General features: G+C 40.0%; 1 protein-coding gene across 7 annotated transcripts in view; it reads right to left on the bottom strand.

The window, feature by feature from the left end:
• LOC121643997 (disco-interacting protein 2 homolog C) overlaps positions 1-18,070 on the bottom strand; it is a 237,961-nt gene that overhangs the window by 55,470 nt on the left and 164,421 nt on the right. For all 7 annotated transcript variants that reach the window (XM_041991679.1, XM_041991674.1, XM_041991676.1 and 4 more), the window contains exons 9-11: positions 14,320-14,411; positions 6,364-6,474; positions 2,248-2,371 (exon numbers count right to left, since the gene is read on the bottom strand). In XM_041991679.1, coding sequence (XP_041847613.1) covers positions 2,248-2,371; positions 6,364-6,474; positions 14,320-14,411 — 327 coding nt within the window. The remainder of the gene's footprint in view (positions 1-2,247; positions 2,372-6,363; positions 6,475-14,319; positions 14,412-18,070) is intronic.

Below are 18,070 nucleotides of genomic sequence, written 5' to 3'. Positions count from 1 at the left end.
GTAGTGATGATGTGTTGTGAGTTCACGTGCATGAAAAAGAGAGAATGTAAAATCCTGCGTATGTGAAGCCTGTTAATGTCTGAATTAATGCTGCTGGGAGCCAGGCAGAAGAAACAATCAGCCATGAGAATTAGATGAGTTTAAAGCCTGCTGATCAATACGAGGAGCACTTCACTTTAATGAGCCGCACACACACAAACACACAATCTTGAATCTATGCTGAGTGAATCTGTTGGCATCATGTTGCTATTTATACATCCATTACTGCAAAGCAAACAGTGGTTATTTATCAGGATCTTCTCTCTCTGCTTGGAGCTAATGTCTCCCTGTTCTCCATCCATCACATCTCTCCTCCATCAGTTCTCCCTCTCCTCTGTTTTTCTACTACATCACCAAGTCTCTCTCTTCTCTACATCTCTCCGTCTTGTCGTCATCCATCACTCAGCCCAGCTGTCTGCTGCCATCAGTCTGTTTATTCATCCCACTGAGATTCACCGGCAGGCTGTAAAAAAGGAGAGCAGCTCTGAACTCTGACCTGTGTGTGGTCCCACACAGCCACGTTTCTGAGGTCCATTTCAGCCTGAAAACCTTGTATTTCTGCTGTGTTGCAGCGGTGTTTGGCATTTTCTAAAGATTGATTTGAAGGCTCACATTTAATGTTAGAATTAATTTTTATCTATTTAACTCAAAATGAGAGTTTTTATGGCCCATTATTGATTCCATCCATGTCTGATGCCATTTAATTCTAATACAAATCTATTTACTGTCATGAATGAGACATTTTACATTTACAGTGAGTTCAGTGCTTTCCCAGAATTTATTGTAATCACCCACATATTAGTACTGCATTAGAATGAAAACACGATGCAGACAAATATCCATCTAAAGCCCCGTTTCCACCAACAGGTGCGGGTCGGGGTGCATTTTTTTCAGGGTGCATTAGGGTACCCTAATATCCAACCTGACCCGTCCTCCATTTTTGGGACCCTTCTGTTGGGGTCCCAATCTAACTGATCTGACCCAACAGGCTGGAGCTTGACACACTGCAATCTGTTGATTGGTTAGAAAAAAAAAACACTTCCCGAGCGACCTGGCATAAAAATAAAGCAGGAACAGCAACAGATTTTCTTTTTGTTGATTGCATGTCCATTTAAAATGGTGTTACGAAGCACCGCCAAGAAGAAAGGACACAAACTGATGGATGATCGCCGTTTTCCTCCTTTGTTTCTGAGTCGTGTCTTCCTCTGCGATGGCATCATGTTGAGGCATCTATCGCTATCTGGCTGATACTCTCAGGTACAGTTATGGTTGGCTGTGGGATTACACTTTACAAACCATATCAGCACCCTCACTGACATGACCCCTAAGTGGAAACAAGGCTAAAAATGTCCTTTATGCTGCTTTACTTCAGCATCACACGGAGGAGGGGCAATCTCAGCTGCCATCAGGCAAGAGCTGCAACAGACACTGGACAGGTCGCCAGTACAAAATATTTTTGTAGTAATTTAAAAACTCTGTCATCGCAGACTATTTCCCCATTTACAAGACTCTCAGTAACACCTGCAGAACAAGTAGAGCCAAGTCGTGTCTTCACAGTCATTTGTTCACTAGTTTGTCAAATACATAGCTGGAAACTTAAACAATGGCTCATTTATTTTCCATCTTAACACAACTGAGATGTTCCATGTATGTACATTACTGGGCTAAAGCCTTGAGAAACCTTCCTTTACTATATTTACATCTCAATGGAAATAAAAGTTTCCTTTGTGGTATTCTAATGAGCTTGTAAATAAACTTATGCAGCGCTTTTCTAGTCATTTTGACCACTTAAAATGGTTTTACACTGCAGGTCACCTTCACCCACTCACACCCACTGTCATGCAGCACTTCATAGGAATTATCTATGAGTTCACACACTGATGGGCACACTGGAGGCAATATGGGGGTTCAGTAGTATTTATCTGTCTGTTGTCATGGAGTTTTATGCTTTTACAGACCTGACAGCTGACTAACAGTTATAAATAATTAGGATCCTGCAGTTTTAGGTCATGTGATTATTTTCAGTTCAAAGATGGAGAAAATGTTAAATATGCACAGAAAACTTTTAAAGAAAAAAAATTCATTCTTTTAATTCAGTTGTATATCAAAGACGAACTGATATAAGACAAAGACGGTGTGCATGTAAATACAGATACAACGCACTGGTGTGAAGACAAGTGTCACAATGAAAGGTTGTGTGTGTCTGACCTTTGAACTGAGGGATCTCTCCTGTGGGACTCTTGGGTAACCCTTTATGACAGGCGTCGCTGGTCAGGGCCACCGTGACTCCACAGCTCCCCAACAGAAACCCGATCTGCTGACTGCCGGCGTCCTGCACACAGACGAAGAGATGAAACCTGGTGAATCAGCCGGACTGGATTGTAATATTATGGTGTTGTTACTGTGCCTCATTCCTGAGCAGCAGAGGGACATTCTGAGTGCAGACACATCATTTTTCACTAACATTTTGAGCAGAAAATATTTTTGCATTAAGAAAAACTTAATCTGAGCAAACTGAGGTAAATGCAGGCGAATGGATCAGAATATCACATGACATTTGTCTTTTGATCCAGCAGAAGGCGCTTTAGTATCAGTGCTACCTAATGGTTGCCCTGGTAACCTGCCATAGCCCTTTCACATTGGCAGGGCTCCATGCCACTGCCGGTTCCCCAACCTTAATTTTGAACCGGCTGCCACAATGATACCTAAAAAGACTTGGTCCTGAACTGGAACCAGATGTGCCATGCGGTGATACGTCACCGCTACCGCTACCAGTGGGAGCACTAATTTTAGGTGGCGTGGTGAGAAAAGCCATGTATTAGTACCCTTTATTGTGAATTCTGACTTATTTTTGCACAGAAAGTTTTCATTTTAGACCGGTTACAATACAAAGACTTCGACATGTGTTTAAAATGTAAGAGGCACTTTTAGACAGTGAAGAGGAAATACAGTGACAGTAAAGAAGACCTGGATGTCATGTTACATATTATCCATGTTATCAAATGCAGGACAGCGTAACTGGTCATCGCGCAACAAACCAGGTAACAAGGCGAAGAGTTCAGCCACAGCTGACCGAGTAGCACCCCTCCTTATGCTGAATAATTGAAGCACATCAGGGTTTATACATTTTGCTCCAGTTTGTGTTGGTCATGCAATACGTGACCAGACATAAGTGTAGTAATGTAATTTCTGATGTATATCACTGAGGGAAATTATTTAACACTGGGTTGAGCTCAGGTGCAGCAGGATCTGGAGGCTAGCAGTCCAGGGACGCCTGGTGGCGGAGGGGAGAGTGACAGAGGAATGCTGGAGGATGATGGAAGTCTTAAACAGAAGCAACAGGAGCGGAAATATGTTACAGTTTATTATCTGCCAAGGCGAAGGTTACGTTTTCGGCGATGTTTGTTTGTTAGCAACATAACTCTTTCTGGGGTGATCCGGATCCATGCCTGGATCAAGGAATTTTTTAAAGGATTCTTTACAGGCGCAAACATCCAGGAACATCTGTGAACTGTGTCACATCTGGGTCTTTCGCTGGTAAAAAAAAACAAAAACAAAAGGTTGCTAAAGCGTTGCTAAGCAACACCATTGGATTTCATGAGTCGATCCTCAGATTTTTCTTTGATTTTCGCAGTTTCCTTTAAATATGCCGAAAAATTGTGTTGTTGTTGGCTGCCATAAACATAGTACAGAACAGATAGTTCTTCGAACTACCGTAAAGAGAAAAAAGCCCAGAAAGATGTGACAACTGGCTAGAGGCTTTCTAGCGTGTAAACCCCCATACCTAGGCAGAGGAAGAAACAAATGTCTGTTGGTGGTCTGTTTTCAGTGTTTCATGTTAGCAGCTTCTTTCACAATGTGATGACAGACATCTTCAGTCCTACTGCCACTAGCTTTGCCTCGTATCTTTTTCTAGCCTTGACACTGAGGGGATCGAATATAACGGAATGACATTATAGATAATTTCCTATCAAAAACCAATCAACTTAAAACTATGAGAACAAGTTGCACATTTCAAACACGGGTGCTGGTATGATGCAGGTCTGTTTCACCACGAAGCTTTTCATGGTCTCATGACCACCAGGTTGTGACGTAGGTTTGTGCCTGACCATGGGGAGGTAGGCATCATTTTGCCTTTAGTTTTTAACTAAAACTAATGCCCAGAATCACTGGCAAAAATAAAAAAATTATAATGGCTTGGTGGCGGTCTGAGTGCTTCTAGTTGCAGTTTTTACATCAAGTATCAGTTTTCAATTTGTAAACTTTAATTTCAAATCACTAAAGTTTGCCTGTTCAAGGCCATCAGATTAGAAGACTGTTCATAAACAAATGTATAAAAGCATTTACGAATAAATAAAATACACAAGCATTTGGCATCAATTATTTACAAAGAAAAATGTTAAATATGGGTTCACTGGTCAAAATTTTACAACTTACTGCCTGACTCACATCAGCCCTTCTGATTTCTCTTAGAGGACATTTCAGTGCAAACTGACTCAATCAGCTCCACAACAGCAGCAGCAGACATGCCTCTCCAGAGACATTTGGCTCTGATTACAGCTCAGCAAAGCTCAGTGTCCTCTGAGTTGCACCACAATGCCACTCCTGATGACTCATATTTTTTATTCGACTCCCCCCAAGGTGGAATTATCTCCCCACACAAGGTTCTATGGGCAGGACTCTGCAGCGTGTCCTCTTTTCAACTTCCTAATGATGTTTAACAAGAGGGAAATACGAGGTAATGAGTTTGTAATGGTAACAGTCAAACTATGGAACACTGTTTTTCAGCCATTTACTCATCAGCTGATTAATCTGCCACCGCAGGTCTTCTGGGAAAAATATTACACATTTAATCAGACACAAGAAATCAGAATAAATGACCCTGTATTCTCTTATAAAAATAAGTTGCTGCATTACTAAAGAAAAGCAAATTCCTAAACGGTCCTTTAAGCTGTGATATTTGTCTAAAAGCTGGACTTTTACGCCAAATGCAAATCTTCCACACACGCTGAGTGCTTTCTGATTGGGCAACCTATTTCAATGGGAACTGCTCAAAGAATTAAGTTCAGTAACTTTAGATTACAAACACTTTAAACTAATAAGCTGCTATTTTAACATCAGTATGTATCTAACTCTTTCCCTGTCTCTGCTGGTGTGCCCCAGGGTTCAGTCCTGGGGCCCCTCCTTTTCATTATCTATATTCTTCCACTAGGTTAAATCTTTCGCAGACACAATATTAATTTTCATTGCTACGCGGATGACACCCAGCTCTACCTCTCTACCAAACCATCCTCTTCACTTCCACCAACCTCCATTACCACCTGTCTACAAGAAATTCATTCTTGGTTTTCACCCAACTTCCTCAAACTCAACAGTTCTAAAACAGAAGTCCTCCTGGTAGGCACGCCCCACACTCTCTCTAACAGTTTTCCCACTTCCACAAACAATTCAACTGTCCTTCCCTCCCTCAGGTAAAGAGTCTGGGTGTCGTCCTCGACAGCACTCTTTCTTTTCACTCCCACATTAACAGTATCACCCGGTCTGCATATTTTCACTTGAGAAACATTTCTCGTCTCCGTTCCTCTCTCACCCCCCACACCACTGCCATCCTCGTCCACAGTCCTGTTACCTCCCGGATTGACTACTGCAACTTTCTTCTCTTTGGTCTCCCCAATAAATCCCTCCAGAAACTGCAGCTCCTCCAAAACTTTGCGGCACGAATCATTACACGTCATGATGCAAGGTGAAATTTGACATATTCACATTTCAGGTTTTAGTCTGAACTGAATCCCACTTTTAAATGGATTTACACTGGAAACAAACTCACTGCATCTGCTTGTTTAACCACAGCAAAGACATGCAGTCATGGCGTTTCCTTTAAATCTAAACTAACTACTCCTTAATCATTCTTCCAGACGGAGGTTGTGGATGTTTAATGAAACAGTTGGTATGTGTGTAAAGTGGCTGCATATTAATATCATTTACTGTTGAAGAGGTGGGTGTTTGATAGAAAATAAATCTGCATTTGCATGAAATAAAACAAGATCAATTTTACACAAATTCTACTTAACAAGGTCAAGATGGGAATTTTTTCTCTTCATACTGAAGAGAAATTTTCATAACATTTTGTTCATTTTCATGAAGAAAAAGGACAACAAACACCTCCCAATATACTATGAAAATAATTACTGTTACTAGTGCCCATATAAGTCATTATCCAGACATTTAATTAGAGAAAACACATTTAAAAATAAACAGATGTTTTAATGACATATAAGCACAAAAAGCTGTACTTTCTCTCTTAAATGTACCATGAGCACTTACCTTCCTGGTCAGTGGAACCTCTATTGGCACAGGGACGACCTCCGCCAGCAGGCAGCCGTAAAACGCCGTCATGAAGGCAGCGGGATCGTTGTTAGGGAACACCAGCGCCACCTGCAGGCAGGAGGAGGCACACAACTGTTACTGTGGAATGACAAAAGGTGGCATTACTATAGTTACAGAGAACAATAATGGGACATAGACAATATATGTCTCTGATCTGGAGACAACATTCAGAAACATTTTGGTGCAGAATGAGCAGTCAAAGCAGCAGAAAGGTCAGAAAAAAGTGGTAAAAGGGAAAGAAAATGTGCTCTGAGCCAGTTTTACATCTGCGATGCTGAGCGAGGATGACTGATAGAAAGAGCCGCCAGAGAAACAGAAGGTTGGATGAGCAGGTGTGTGGGTCTTATCAGAAAATCTGGTCAATGTTCCTCCATCTCCTAAACACTCCCTCTGCTTCCTTTCTTCTGCTTTTAGACACTTAGAGTTTGTTATTCTCAAATTTACTCTCATTTTCTCTGCTTATTTCTTGGAACATCTAAATAAAACACAAGACAGACACTTAATGGCAAAATATGTCAAGATTTAGATTAGAAAAAAACTAATCTAAATTAAATGACATTAAGACATGTAGACAGTGTGAAGATCAGACTGGTTCAAAATAGGCAGACTGGTTGGGGCTGATGGAAAAGCAATGGGAAGTCAAATAAGCACTGGTTCCAACCAAGGTCTGCATAACACATCCAGCTTTGCAGCAGATGGGCTACAGCAACATAAGACCACACCGGGTGCCTCATGTCAGCTAAGAACAGGAAACTGAGGCTACAATTCACACAGACTCACAAACACTGGACAATAGAAGATGGAGAACAGTGCTGGTCTGATGAGTCTCTATTCAGCTCCACATCCAGATGGTAAGCTCAGAATTTGGTGGAAACATAAGGTTTGGTGTTTTAAACTCTGATAAGGGAGTTTTCTTAAAACATGCTGCTTTCATGTCTTTTTACACATTTGAAGCTTTTTACACTGTTCTTACATTAACAGGCTAATGGCTCCACACGATCCATGACTTCAGTCTTTTTGTTTCTGTAGCTACTCTAACATGTTAGCTACAACATTTTCTGCAGAAAATACATTAATGTCTTGTTATGGCTGCATGGATTGGGCAGCATCTCTCTTGAAGTTGTGTGGGTTGTCCAATACCATGATGCTTTTTATTTTCTTTTTTATTTCTTTAATTTTCTCTCCTCCAAAATGAGCATTGTGAAATATGTATACATTCTGACTGGTTGTATTACAGATTACAGTGGTTTATAGTTTGTGTTGTCTAGTTCTTGATTTTGTAAAGGCAGCTGACGTAACAAATTTACCCTATGCAGAGAATAAAGCATAGCATTTAGCATAGATCTAATATCTCCACATGTAATCATCATTATCACTTAAGCATGAAGCTAATGTTGCATAAGGTAAATCTGTAATTAATCATCTTGAATAGAGTTTGATGAGATGCTTCTCAACTCTGCATCTTCTCAGGAGCAGATCAACGCTTTGCATTCACCCACTGACGTTAAAACTGGATTTAACAACCTAGAGAGCAACTAACTGCACTCACAGCAGTGAGGAGGCCAGCATTTTTCTGAGAGGCCATTTTCTTAGCAAGTGCTGTTTCACACGGATACGTTTAATTTGTCTGCCTTCATTAGTTAACAAGCAAGAATAACAAGTGTAATTTACAATTTCTATGAAACAGAGCAGCATACTGTTGGACATCCATCAAACAGTAGCAGCAGCTTATAGTTTGGCTCATCAACATCATGAAAAATAGACATTTTATTAGTTTTTCCTCTAAAGCATTTATCAAATAAATTTTCTAAAGTTCCTTATGTCCATTTGTTGTATTGTGGTTTAGTTAGTCCTATTTCATAACAAAGTTGCTATTTTATTTATAAAGCTCTCTAAAAGGCCTCATTTCATATTTTGTTGCCTGTTTTTCTAAATGATGATCCTATCTACACCACAAAAGCTGATCTCAAATGTATTTACTGAGAAGAAGTTCTATCTGGCCCACAGGACATGAACACAACATGACCAACATGGTAGTACATCACAGAGAGGCTGTTATCTCCTGATCTGCCATTTGTATCTGGTTCAGCAGCAGTTGCATGTTGTGATGTTAACAGTGAACCCTGCTTAAGTGCTGCTTAACAGCTTCCACATACATCACTGGAGTGGATGTGTGTGCATGTGGGTAGCATGGCACTATAAGATAAGTGCACCTGAATGAATGAAAGCAGTGTAATGATGCTTTAACTGGTCTAATATTGACTCGTGCAGGTTTTACTTAAGGTGGTTTGGTTTCCTCTGCAGATGAGAGCAGAAAGTGGAGGCATCTGTGTGCATGGAGCGGTGCAGGATGAATACAGCAGAAAGGAATATTTTTAAGATTTTAAATGGGGCATTGATATAGGTGTGTCAGCAGACATACTGATAGTTCTGCAGAAGCCCAGCCTGAAGGTGGGTGGGTCATCTGTGTTCAGTTGTGTCACATTATCCTCATTAGCTCTGCGTAAATCTGAGTTTGAGTGAGCCTAGCTCTTTGTAAATGGTGAATGTGTTCTTGATCGGCTGGAAAGACCTTGTGTGTGTCTTGCTTTGGCTTTTCTAGTTGTTTAAAAATTAGTTCAGAGTTTCTCATTAACTCTTTAAAAAGGAGAGCAACAAATGGATTTTACAAAAAAGACATGAGCTGAGTCAAGGCATGGCAGATTGTGAGACGGTGGTCGCTCTGTTAATGGTTTGTAAATAACTTTCTAGCAGTTTTAGCTTTAGACATGTTATAGTCAATGTTTTCAAATAGATTTTTAACATATCTACATAGAACAAAAACAACTAGAAACATGTGAAAGATCTGTGGTATTGTACACAGTTGCCAAACTCCTAATGAAAAAACAGGGATATTAGTGCAAATATAACACACATGGTCAGTTTAAGCCGTTACTTTGCATTGAGTTGTTTATCAAAGTCATTCCACCTTTAGATACACCATCAAGTCCATCATCCAACGCCTATGAAAGGCCGCTGCAGTCTTTCTCTTTTGCAAAATGAGTGGCCATGTAAGATACAGAATGTGGTGAAGGCCACAACAGTGGATTTTACAGTCCTGTGGCACCACCCAAAAAAAGCACACCACCTAAGTTTGGTAACATTCTTCTATCCCACACTGTTGCAATGGTGCTGAAAATCCCCTCCCAAAAGCCCTTCAGCATTGGGCAGAACAAGGACATTTGACTGATGCCTGGATCATTAGCTCCCGAAACAGTTTGGCGAGCTTGCTATTTGGTGAAATTGAGTCTATGAAGCACCTTAAAATACAGCAGCCGATGTCTGTTACATATAGATAAAGTATGTATCCATCCATCTGACCTTTTCCATTCTGCTGGACAGAGACCCAAATCTAGTTCTGTCTCCCACTGCTGTTTGGAAAGGTCCAGAGAGGGGGCTGCTGCCCTTTTTTAACAGATCATAAATAGTGGACACCACCCACCATTGAAGTGATTCATCTTTAATCATTCTTTTAACTACACAATCTGTGGAGTCTGGAGAGGAAAAGTGTTTTTTTTGACTAAGCTATGAACCTGCAGGTGTCTAATAAAATGTGATTGTTTAATGTTGAGTTTTGTCCTTAATAGCTAAAAAGAAATTAATTTGCCTTCTGTGAAGAAATCCCTAAGCCCTCCGACACCTTTTCTGGTCCAAAGCTGAAAGGTTGGATCAATTAGAGATGGTGGGAAAAGGACATTTCGTTGCTGTCGGGCAAAAACCTCCTAAGTCCAAAATTTGTGATTTTTGTTTTCCTTCGTAAATCAGTACTATTGGTCACCCTTTATGTCTGTCTGTTGTTTTACAAATATTTAACCAAAGATATATGATGTAAAACACAATTCCAAGTTTGATGACATTATGTCCAGTTATTAGAAAACCATACAGTTTTTTTCATTTTTTGAAAAATTACAGTTTTGGAGATCAGAGGTTTGCGCCCAACAGCAGCGATTTCAAGAAATGAGAGCCATAGGGAGGTGCTGTCTGCACCCAAAGTGAATTCTATCTGCTTCTGATATGTTGTGGCTAGATTGAAGCTCACGAGGGTTATAAAGGCGTAGCTGCTTTCTCGTTTTACTCATCAGGGGCCTCACGCACGTCCCACGCCTTTTTCCGTTTAGAAATCAGAATCAACTCTAAAGCGGGCGCACGTGAGGGAACGCCTTCCCACGCCCACATGGTGGCTATAAATGGTCAGGTGGACGTCTATAATATCCATCACATCATTTCCATCATGGCTCAGGAGGGAAAAAGAGGGAAGAAAAAGGACACAATCAATGCAGTTAACCACTATTAGATTCAGGAAATAAAGACTGCCTGGACAGAAAATGGGACAATTAAAAAAGGCATTTTGTAAGAATAAATAAACAAAAGGAAATCCACGTCCACAGCAGACTGTCCACCTTATTTAGGTGAATGTATTTTATAACATGTAAAATTTGTTTTACAATGACAAACATATTTTAGTGGTTGAGGTTTTTATTAATATCATCTCCCCTTTTTCTGAAAATCCTGTTTATGCCCCTGAGCGTGCACTCTTAGGAGAATTAATATGGAATGTGCCTCTATACATATATAACATGTGGTGTGAAAGGTAATAGTGGATTGTTCACAAATGTCTCACATTTCACATCATTTCCTTGATTTTATTCTGTACTGTTGGTGTCGCTGTTTCCCATTTTTCTAGATTTTGTGCGTACACCTGGGTCAGAGTTGCCGTGAAGGTAGGAACATTCTGCAGTCAAGTTTGGTTTTCATAAATCCCAAAAGTTGACTATATTTGCCGTACGCCGGCTTTTGTTCCTACGCAAGCTTCATAAATGAGGCCTGGGACTGTGGTTGCTAAGCAAGAATTTGACAACAACACAGGAGTCGAGCTAATTTCACCAGGAACTAATTTTTTTGTTGTTTTTTTTTACCCTGTCCTGCCCAGCATCCTAACATACAGAACGGTGGTCTGTGTGTGTCTTAGTAAAACAGCACAATCAGCAAATCCTGCTGGTTTACCAACTGGTCAATTCAGACATTCTTCCAAATTCCTGTTCACAACCTCAGAATCTCAGAAAACACAACATCTTAGAAGCCTGAAAACACAAACATGAGCAAAAATCTAATGAGCACAGAAAACCTGGGACTGCTGATGTCTGGATTAGCAGATGTGGAGCAGGTGAATCATTTTGAGTTTCTGGGCATCACTGAGAACTTGTCATGATCATCTCACCTCTATATTTCTGAAAGGAAATTTAAGGAAACAACAGTTAAGGTGTAATTTTCAGTGGTGCAGACATAGAGAATCCTACCTGGAAGTATCAACTCTCATAAAACAAGCATCATATCAATGAAAACGGGGATCTGCACAGAGCCAAAAGGGAGAACAAAAGATACTAAAGGTCCACCTTTTTTGTTGGTGCTCTACAAAAACATGGAACAAATAAATAGCAAGAACAAGACATACTGTAGTACAAAACAAATAACTGGAAAACAGTGGCCGGGTTTCTGCTGTGTTAACGATTAAATTAATAACATAAAACACATTAAATCACCTGCAAATGGAGCATTTCTTCCAGTCAAATCACATCCACAGACTAGATCTGACTCCTCATCAGCCTCATTTCCTGAAACTGCATAAAGTTTGTTCTTTCAGATTAAATAACAAAACCCCAACCAGCCCTTCATCACCTCAGTGTAATTAAATCTCCTCGGCCTTCGAAACATTTCCTCATTAAAACCCAAAGCTGTCAACATTTAGCATGAAATAAAACAAGAGACAACAAGGATGTCTCTGTGTACAGCCTGTTAAAGCTCCAGCAAAGCGCTGAAAAAGGCCCACTCTGTAATTCACACTGTGCAGGAATGGCAAATAAGAAGTCATAATTAAAACACACATCCTTGTGGCTGAAATTCTCCACATACTGACACTGTGCCAGCTCGACTTAGTTTCCAGCTGAGCCGGAAATGTAGTTTAAAATAAAGATAAAAGAGGAAGGAGGAGAAGGGGGACGGAGATGTCACATGGCAGCAGAAACATGTGGACATGTTACTGAACCCTTTTTCCATTTCACTGTGATCATATTTTCATGTGTGTGGAGGGATGCAGGGGCCCAGAGTGTGATGTGATAAATATAATGACAGAGGGGAAAATAAATCAATAAATAAATGAATAAAGGAAAGACCGTGCATGTGTTGTTTTTTTAAGTATTGAGTAATGGCCATGTGGAGGGTTGCAAAGGAGTTTTGGCCAGAGCTCAAAAATCCAGGCATTATAAAAAGACCAAGCATTGTTCACAACGTGGAGCAGGAGGGGGACCTTTTTCACTGCTGCACCACTAAACATGCATCCAGCAGGTCTGTTAGCGGAGATGTTCGGTGATGAAAACGGACGGAGAAAGTTCAGAAAGCAAAGCTGTAGCAGACGCTGAGGTTGAACCTGATGACCCCCCAAAAACTAGCTGTATCTGTTGTCTGGAGATACTTTGGTTTTGGTTACTCTGTTTTTGACATGGACCAAACAAATATTTACAGACGATGCTAAACTTTTCATCTGCTGCAGCAACAGGAGCAATTTGCTGCAAACGTGCTTTGAAGTAGAAAGAATATCTGAAACTAAGATGGACATTCTCTGCATCCTCACAGAAAAAGCCAGAGGAGACTCCAGTCAGATGTCACTTTGTAGGCCCGTTTGCTAGAGATATAGTCTATGACTAAAAATAAATAAAACAAGCAGTATGAAGATAACCAACGCCATCACAATCCATAAAACCAGAAACATGTTTCTGTTAAGTTCTGTGGAGAAAGATTGACGCATGACTATGATCAAGACAGCAGAAAATAAAATGTTTTGCGGTGTTTTTTTACAGTATATAATTCTCATTACAATGGAAAAGGCTACTAGCACCACCAGCCTGAACCACTGATACAAGGCAGGATGGATCCATGCATACCATCTGAATGTGGAGAAGAAATGGAGACTCATCAGATCAGACGTCATCTTTTCATCTTCTATTGCCGGGCTACTCAATTTGGTCCTACAAGGGCTGCAATCCAGCAGGTTTTCCATGTATCCCTGCTCCAACACACCTGACTCAATTTAATGAGTCATTGTGCAGAACTTGACCGGCTGTTATATCCATTAAATTTGAGTCAAGTATGCTGAAGCAGGAATATGTTGAAAACCTGCTGGATTGCGGCCTTCATAGGACCAAACTGAGTAGTCCTCTTCCATCGTCTAGTTTCCTGTTCTTAGCTAACAGGAGGCAGCAGGTGTGGTCTTCTGCTGCTGTAGCCCACCTGCTTGAAGGTTGGACGTGTCGTGTGTTCAGAGGTGGCTCCTGTCATGGTTTGTTTTGCTGCTTCCACATTATGCAACGGCCAACTGAAGCTGCAGCTTACCATTGCACAAAGCAGGAAAACAGGTGATGTTCAGGCTAAAAATGCTAATAAATATCACCTGAAGCTACATGTTTGTATTTCTGTTCTGCGCAACCAAATTTCCATTGATTTGCTGACATTTATCCTTAGCAGCTGTTTTAATTGGTTACTATGTTTATTTTCATTCTTGAAGAGAAAAGAGCTCAAACACTAAATTAGTCAAAACAAGGTTTATCAATTTTCTTTTAGAAGCAGGTCAAAATTTCCAGACAAACTGTTTTTGAGTTTTTCAACTCTATTTCTTTTCAGAACTTTGGCAACACACGCTACTTCCATCACATAAAGGATGTAGAAATTTCTCAGCCATTGTTACTAAAACTCCCAAACAACACAGACGGACACACACCAAACCTGAACTCTTAGTGGTTTCATGTCCCTTCGTCATAGTGAATCAGCATCATCAATGTGATCTGATTTCTTCCCACTCACCCGGTCTCCAGGCCTGATAAGCGGTTCTTGCTTGGTTCCCAGTTTGTGCAGCAGGTTGTAGGCCACTTTCATACTTCTGGACCACAGTTTACCTGTAAACACAAAAAACGGTCATCAAACACTCTCAACAGGCTGGCTGAAGAGGGTTCTGTTTAGAAATGGTGCAAAAGGAATCCAAGATGGTTATCTATGAAAAAGGGGATTGTTGAAAGTTGTGCAGTTTATTTTCATGTAGAAACCGTGGATGACGTCATGAATCATATGCAAGAAAGAACAGAACTGAGAAGATACTTGATGTTTATAAACAGCTTCGTGTTTCACCTCGCGGGCGTTTCAGGATAATCACACAGATTTCATGACATGAAACTAACTGGGATAATCAGATCCAGTTACAGCTGAACTTTACAGTCAAGAGACAAAACCCACAGCACATCAGAGGACGTCACAGAAGCCACAGCAGTCAATGATTTCACAGACGTTTGGAGCCTTCGTGCACACGCAACTTCAGGCAAAACAAACCAGCCCTCCACTTCCTGTGGATGAGAAAATATCTCCACCTGTCAAAATCTCTTTATCAAGCTCCCTAAACACATTAAGTCAATAAATATTGTCAGATCTTTCTGAGTGGTTTCAACTTGCCTGCCAGCCTGACTCAGATCTGCTAAATTAAGCTGTAACTCTAAACAAAAGAATCAATTTCCTCCATTTCACACACAAAAAAATAAATCTAATTCAGACTGGCAGACGTAGATATTATGCATGAGCAATCCAGTGTGAATTCCTCATTGTTTTTCATGCAAAATAAGGCTTTTTGTCTTCTTATTTTAGTGTCAGTCAGAGCTAATGGTTTGGGATCAAAACAGAGGAACTAAATCAAAAGAAAATCTGTGCATCTATTTTGGTCCAAATCATGTTGAGAGGGAATCTCCTAGCAGTTGCAAGACTATGAGAACAGAAGATGGAAGATGGAAGAAGCCCTTTAAACCAGAGTTTGAAGACAAGAAGCAGAACCAGAAGCATGATGAGGCTCAGAGAAAGACAGCAGGACGTCCTGAGAGAACGTGTGCAGGTGTTTCCACGCTTAGTGCGCTTCATACTGAATTTAATGCCATTTAATTAGAAATGAGAGTAAATTCCAGATGCAGCTCCAACAGAAGCTGCTGGTCTAAAAATGGTTTTTAAACATTCTAGAATCAACTTTGAGAAAACAATATAAACTTCTGAGGAGTGATCCATGTTATCATGAACAGTTTTATTAAAGTTTTGCTGCTACTGATCCAAAAACAAAATCCGTCCACATCCTCGCACTCAAAGAAAGCAGCATTGATGGAAGAATGATGGCGATCAGTGCAGAACCTGGAACTGGAACTGGACTGCTAACCTGAACTGCAGACCTGAAACTTTCTAGACATTTTTTTTAGCAGTTTAATGTGAGGATGTACATGTCCACTTCAAACAGGCCATAAAAAACATTATCCAGCCAGTGGCACAGAATTAAAACTCCACAGAAGCTCAGATTTTATTATTTATGGTTTTATTTTGTTTGTTTGTTTGGTTTTGTTTGGTTAAAATTGGTCAAATCCGGTGGGGAAGGGAAGATATGGAGAAAGATAAAAGATAGAAAAAAAAAAAGATGGATCTTACTGATAGTAACCACTGACTTCCAAATCCATTCAGAGATGTGTTTATTTTTTTTTATTTAATTAGTATGAATTGGATTTTATGAGTCAGTATATTGATAATAAATTTATTTTAATCTTCTACAACCTGAGGAGCCCCAGTTGGGGGACTTAAACCTCTGCTAATGATGGTTATTTTGTCAACCTCACGTAAACTGTCTGTTCTAAAACCTCTAATTTAGTTCTGCTTCACTTTATCACAGTTGGCCTTTGCAGAGTAAATATTCACACATTGTTCTATGACTGGATTGAGGTTTAGAGCTGCATCATTCCCAAGAGATTCACATTCATCCTAAATGTGTTTTTTATTTGTGCCATGTGCCATCTTCATTTACTATGACTCCAAGAAGACCTTGTGGTTGCAGAGATATCCTTATTTAAGTATAATTATGCAATTTGTAAGGAAATTACTAAAAATAGACAGCCTTACAAAATTATTTTTTTGTTTCAAAGAAGCTTTCTGACCTTAAAACACTACGTACAGGTAGGATGCAAGAGGTTCAAGGTTCATGGAATCTTTATTATCTCGTGAGGGTAATTTTTTGTACAGCCACCCTACCTGATAAATAAAAGAAAATTAAAAAGATTTGTCTGTAATATGTCCACTTTAAACAAAACACTGACTTTCACAGAGTAAATCCGGCTCAATGCAAAGCCTCCTGTGAATAATTCCTCTAATTTTCCTTCTTGTTTTATTGCTTTTCCACCTCTCCTTTAAAACTGATGCTATTATTGGTGCATGTGGTAGGGTAGGATAGCTGATTTTCATGTTTCGTGCAGCCATATGTTGTTGACTTCTTCCTGAATCATTCAAACCTGCTGCCACAGAGATGAGTAATAACAGCATCTGCTCCTGCCCACGAGCAAAGCAACACTTCATCAATGTCTGAGTTTAAAGTCAGACAAGACTTTAAGACAATGAAGCTGTGACATGATTATAACACTAAATCCTTAGATAACCTTGCCACAGTGTTTGGATTTGTTAACTAAGATGGCTCAGAGTAAAAAAAGGGCATTAAATGTCGATCCTTTAATGCAACTGAAGACGATGCCATTTCATGAGCAATGAGTTGGAATGAGCTGCCAACATCTTCAGTAACGATGGAGAGAGAACTGATGGAGGTGGTGGCACGATGTTGTCAGACAGATGCATTTCCTGGTCTCTACGGAGGTTCATAGATTATAAAAACACCCCAAACTCAAGCAGATCGGCACGCAAACAAAGGAAGAAAAGAAAGAGAAACTTTCTTCTATGACTAGGAATATGTTTCTCTCCGGCCAGTTATGAGGGGTTATCTGCAGTGCAGCATGGAGAGGGTTGAGTTTAAGGACAGCGGGAGAATCCAGTATTGTGAATTCCCTCCGTTCTCCAGGGGCGACAGGAAGAAACACAACAAGTTCGTCTTTGTGGGTCGACATCAAAGCGAAAACATGAACGGAATGAGAGATAAAGAGAAAACAGAGATGAAAAGAGAGAAAGGTTGAGATTCAGATTCAGCACTGCACATCACACACACACACACACTTTACACGCAGAATCTCACCATGTTTTTGTCTCTGGTGGCCGACGCCTGAGTGCTGGCTGGAGACATTTCACAGTCTGGTGAGCGCTCGTATCGTCTCATCATCAACAGCGAAATCACTCCTCACATATCAATTTGTTCAGTCACACACACACACACGCACGCACACACACCTGTTTGAAGGAAGATGATGCTTTTGTGATAAAGTTGCTGCTGCTCATGTTCATCCTCTGAGCTGCTCATCTGGCATATCAGACTTTTCTTGAGCGTTCCTGTTTTCAAACATTAACTTTCTCCTTCAAGATATTTTTAATGGAAACATGACAGTTTTTACTTCACTTATCTGAAAGCTGCAGACAAGAATTTAAAAAAATACAAAAATAAAAGTCAGTTTATGAAAATAAATCAATTGATAAAACCAATTATATAAATAAAAAATAAAGGATGAAGGAGTTGCAAATTTATCACACTAGTAACCTGATTTTTTACAAAATGTTCTAAATTATTAAATTTTTTTTATTTTCTTTAAATCCACTCCCTTTCTTTTGC

This window comes from Melanotaenia boesemani, chromosome 8 (assembly GCF_017639745.1).
Source record: "Melanotaenia boesemani isolate fMelBoe1 chromosome 8, fMelBoe1.pri, whole genome shotgun sequence".
NCBI classification, from domain to species: Eukaryota; Metazoa; Chordata; class Actinopteri; order Atheriniformes; family Melanotaeniidae; genus Melanotaenia; species Melanotaenia boesemani.
The sequence above is the reverse complement of the archived record's forward strand: the minus strand, read 5'-3'. Positions and strand labels throughout refer to the sequence as shown.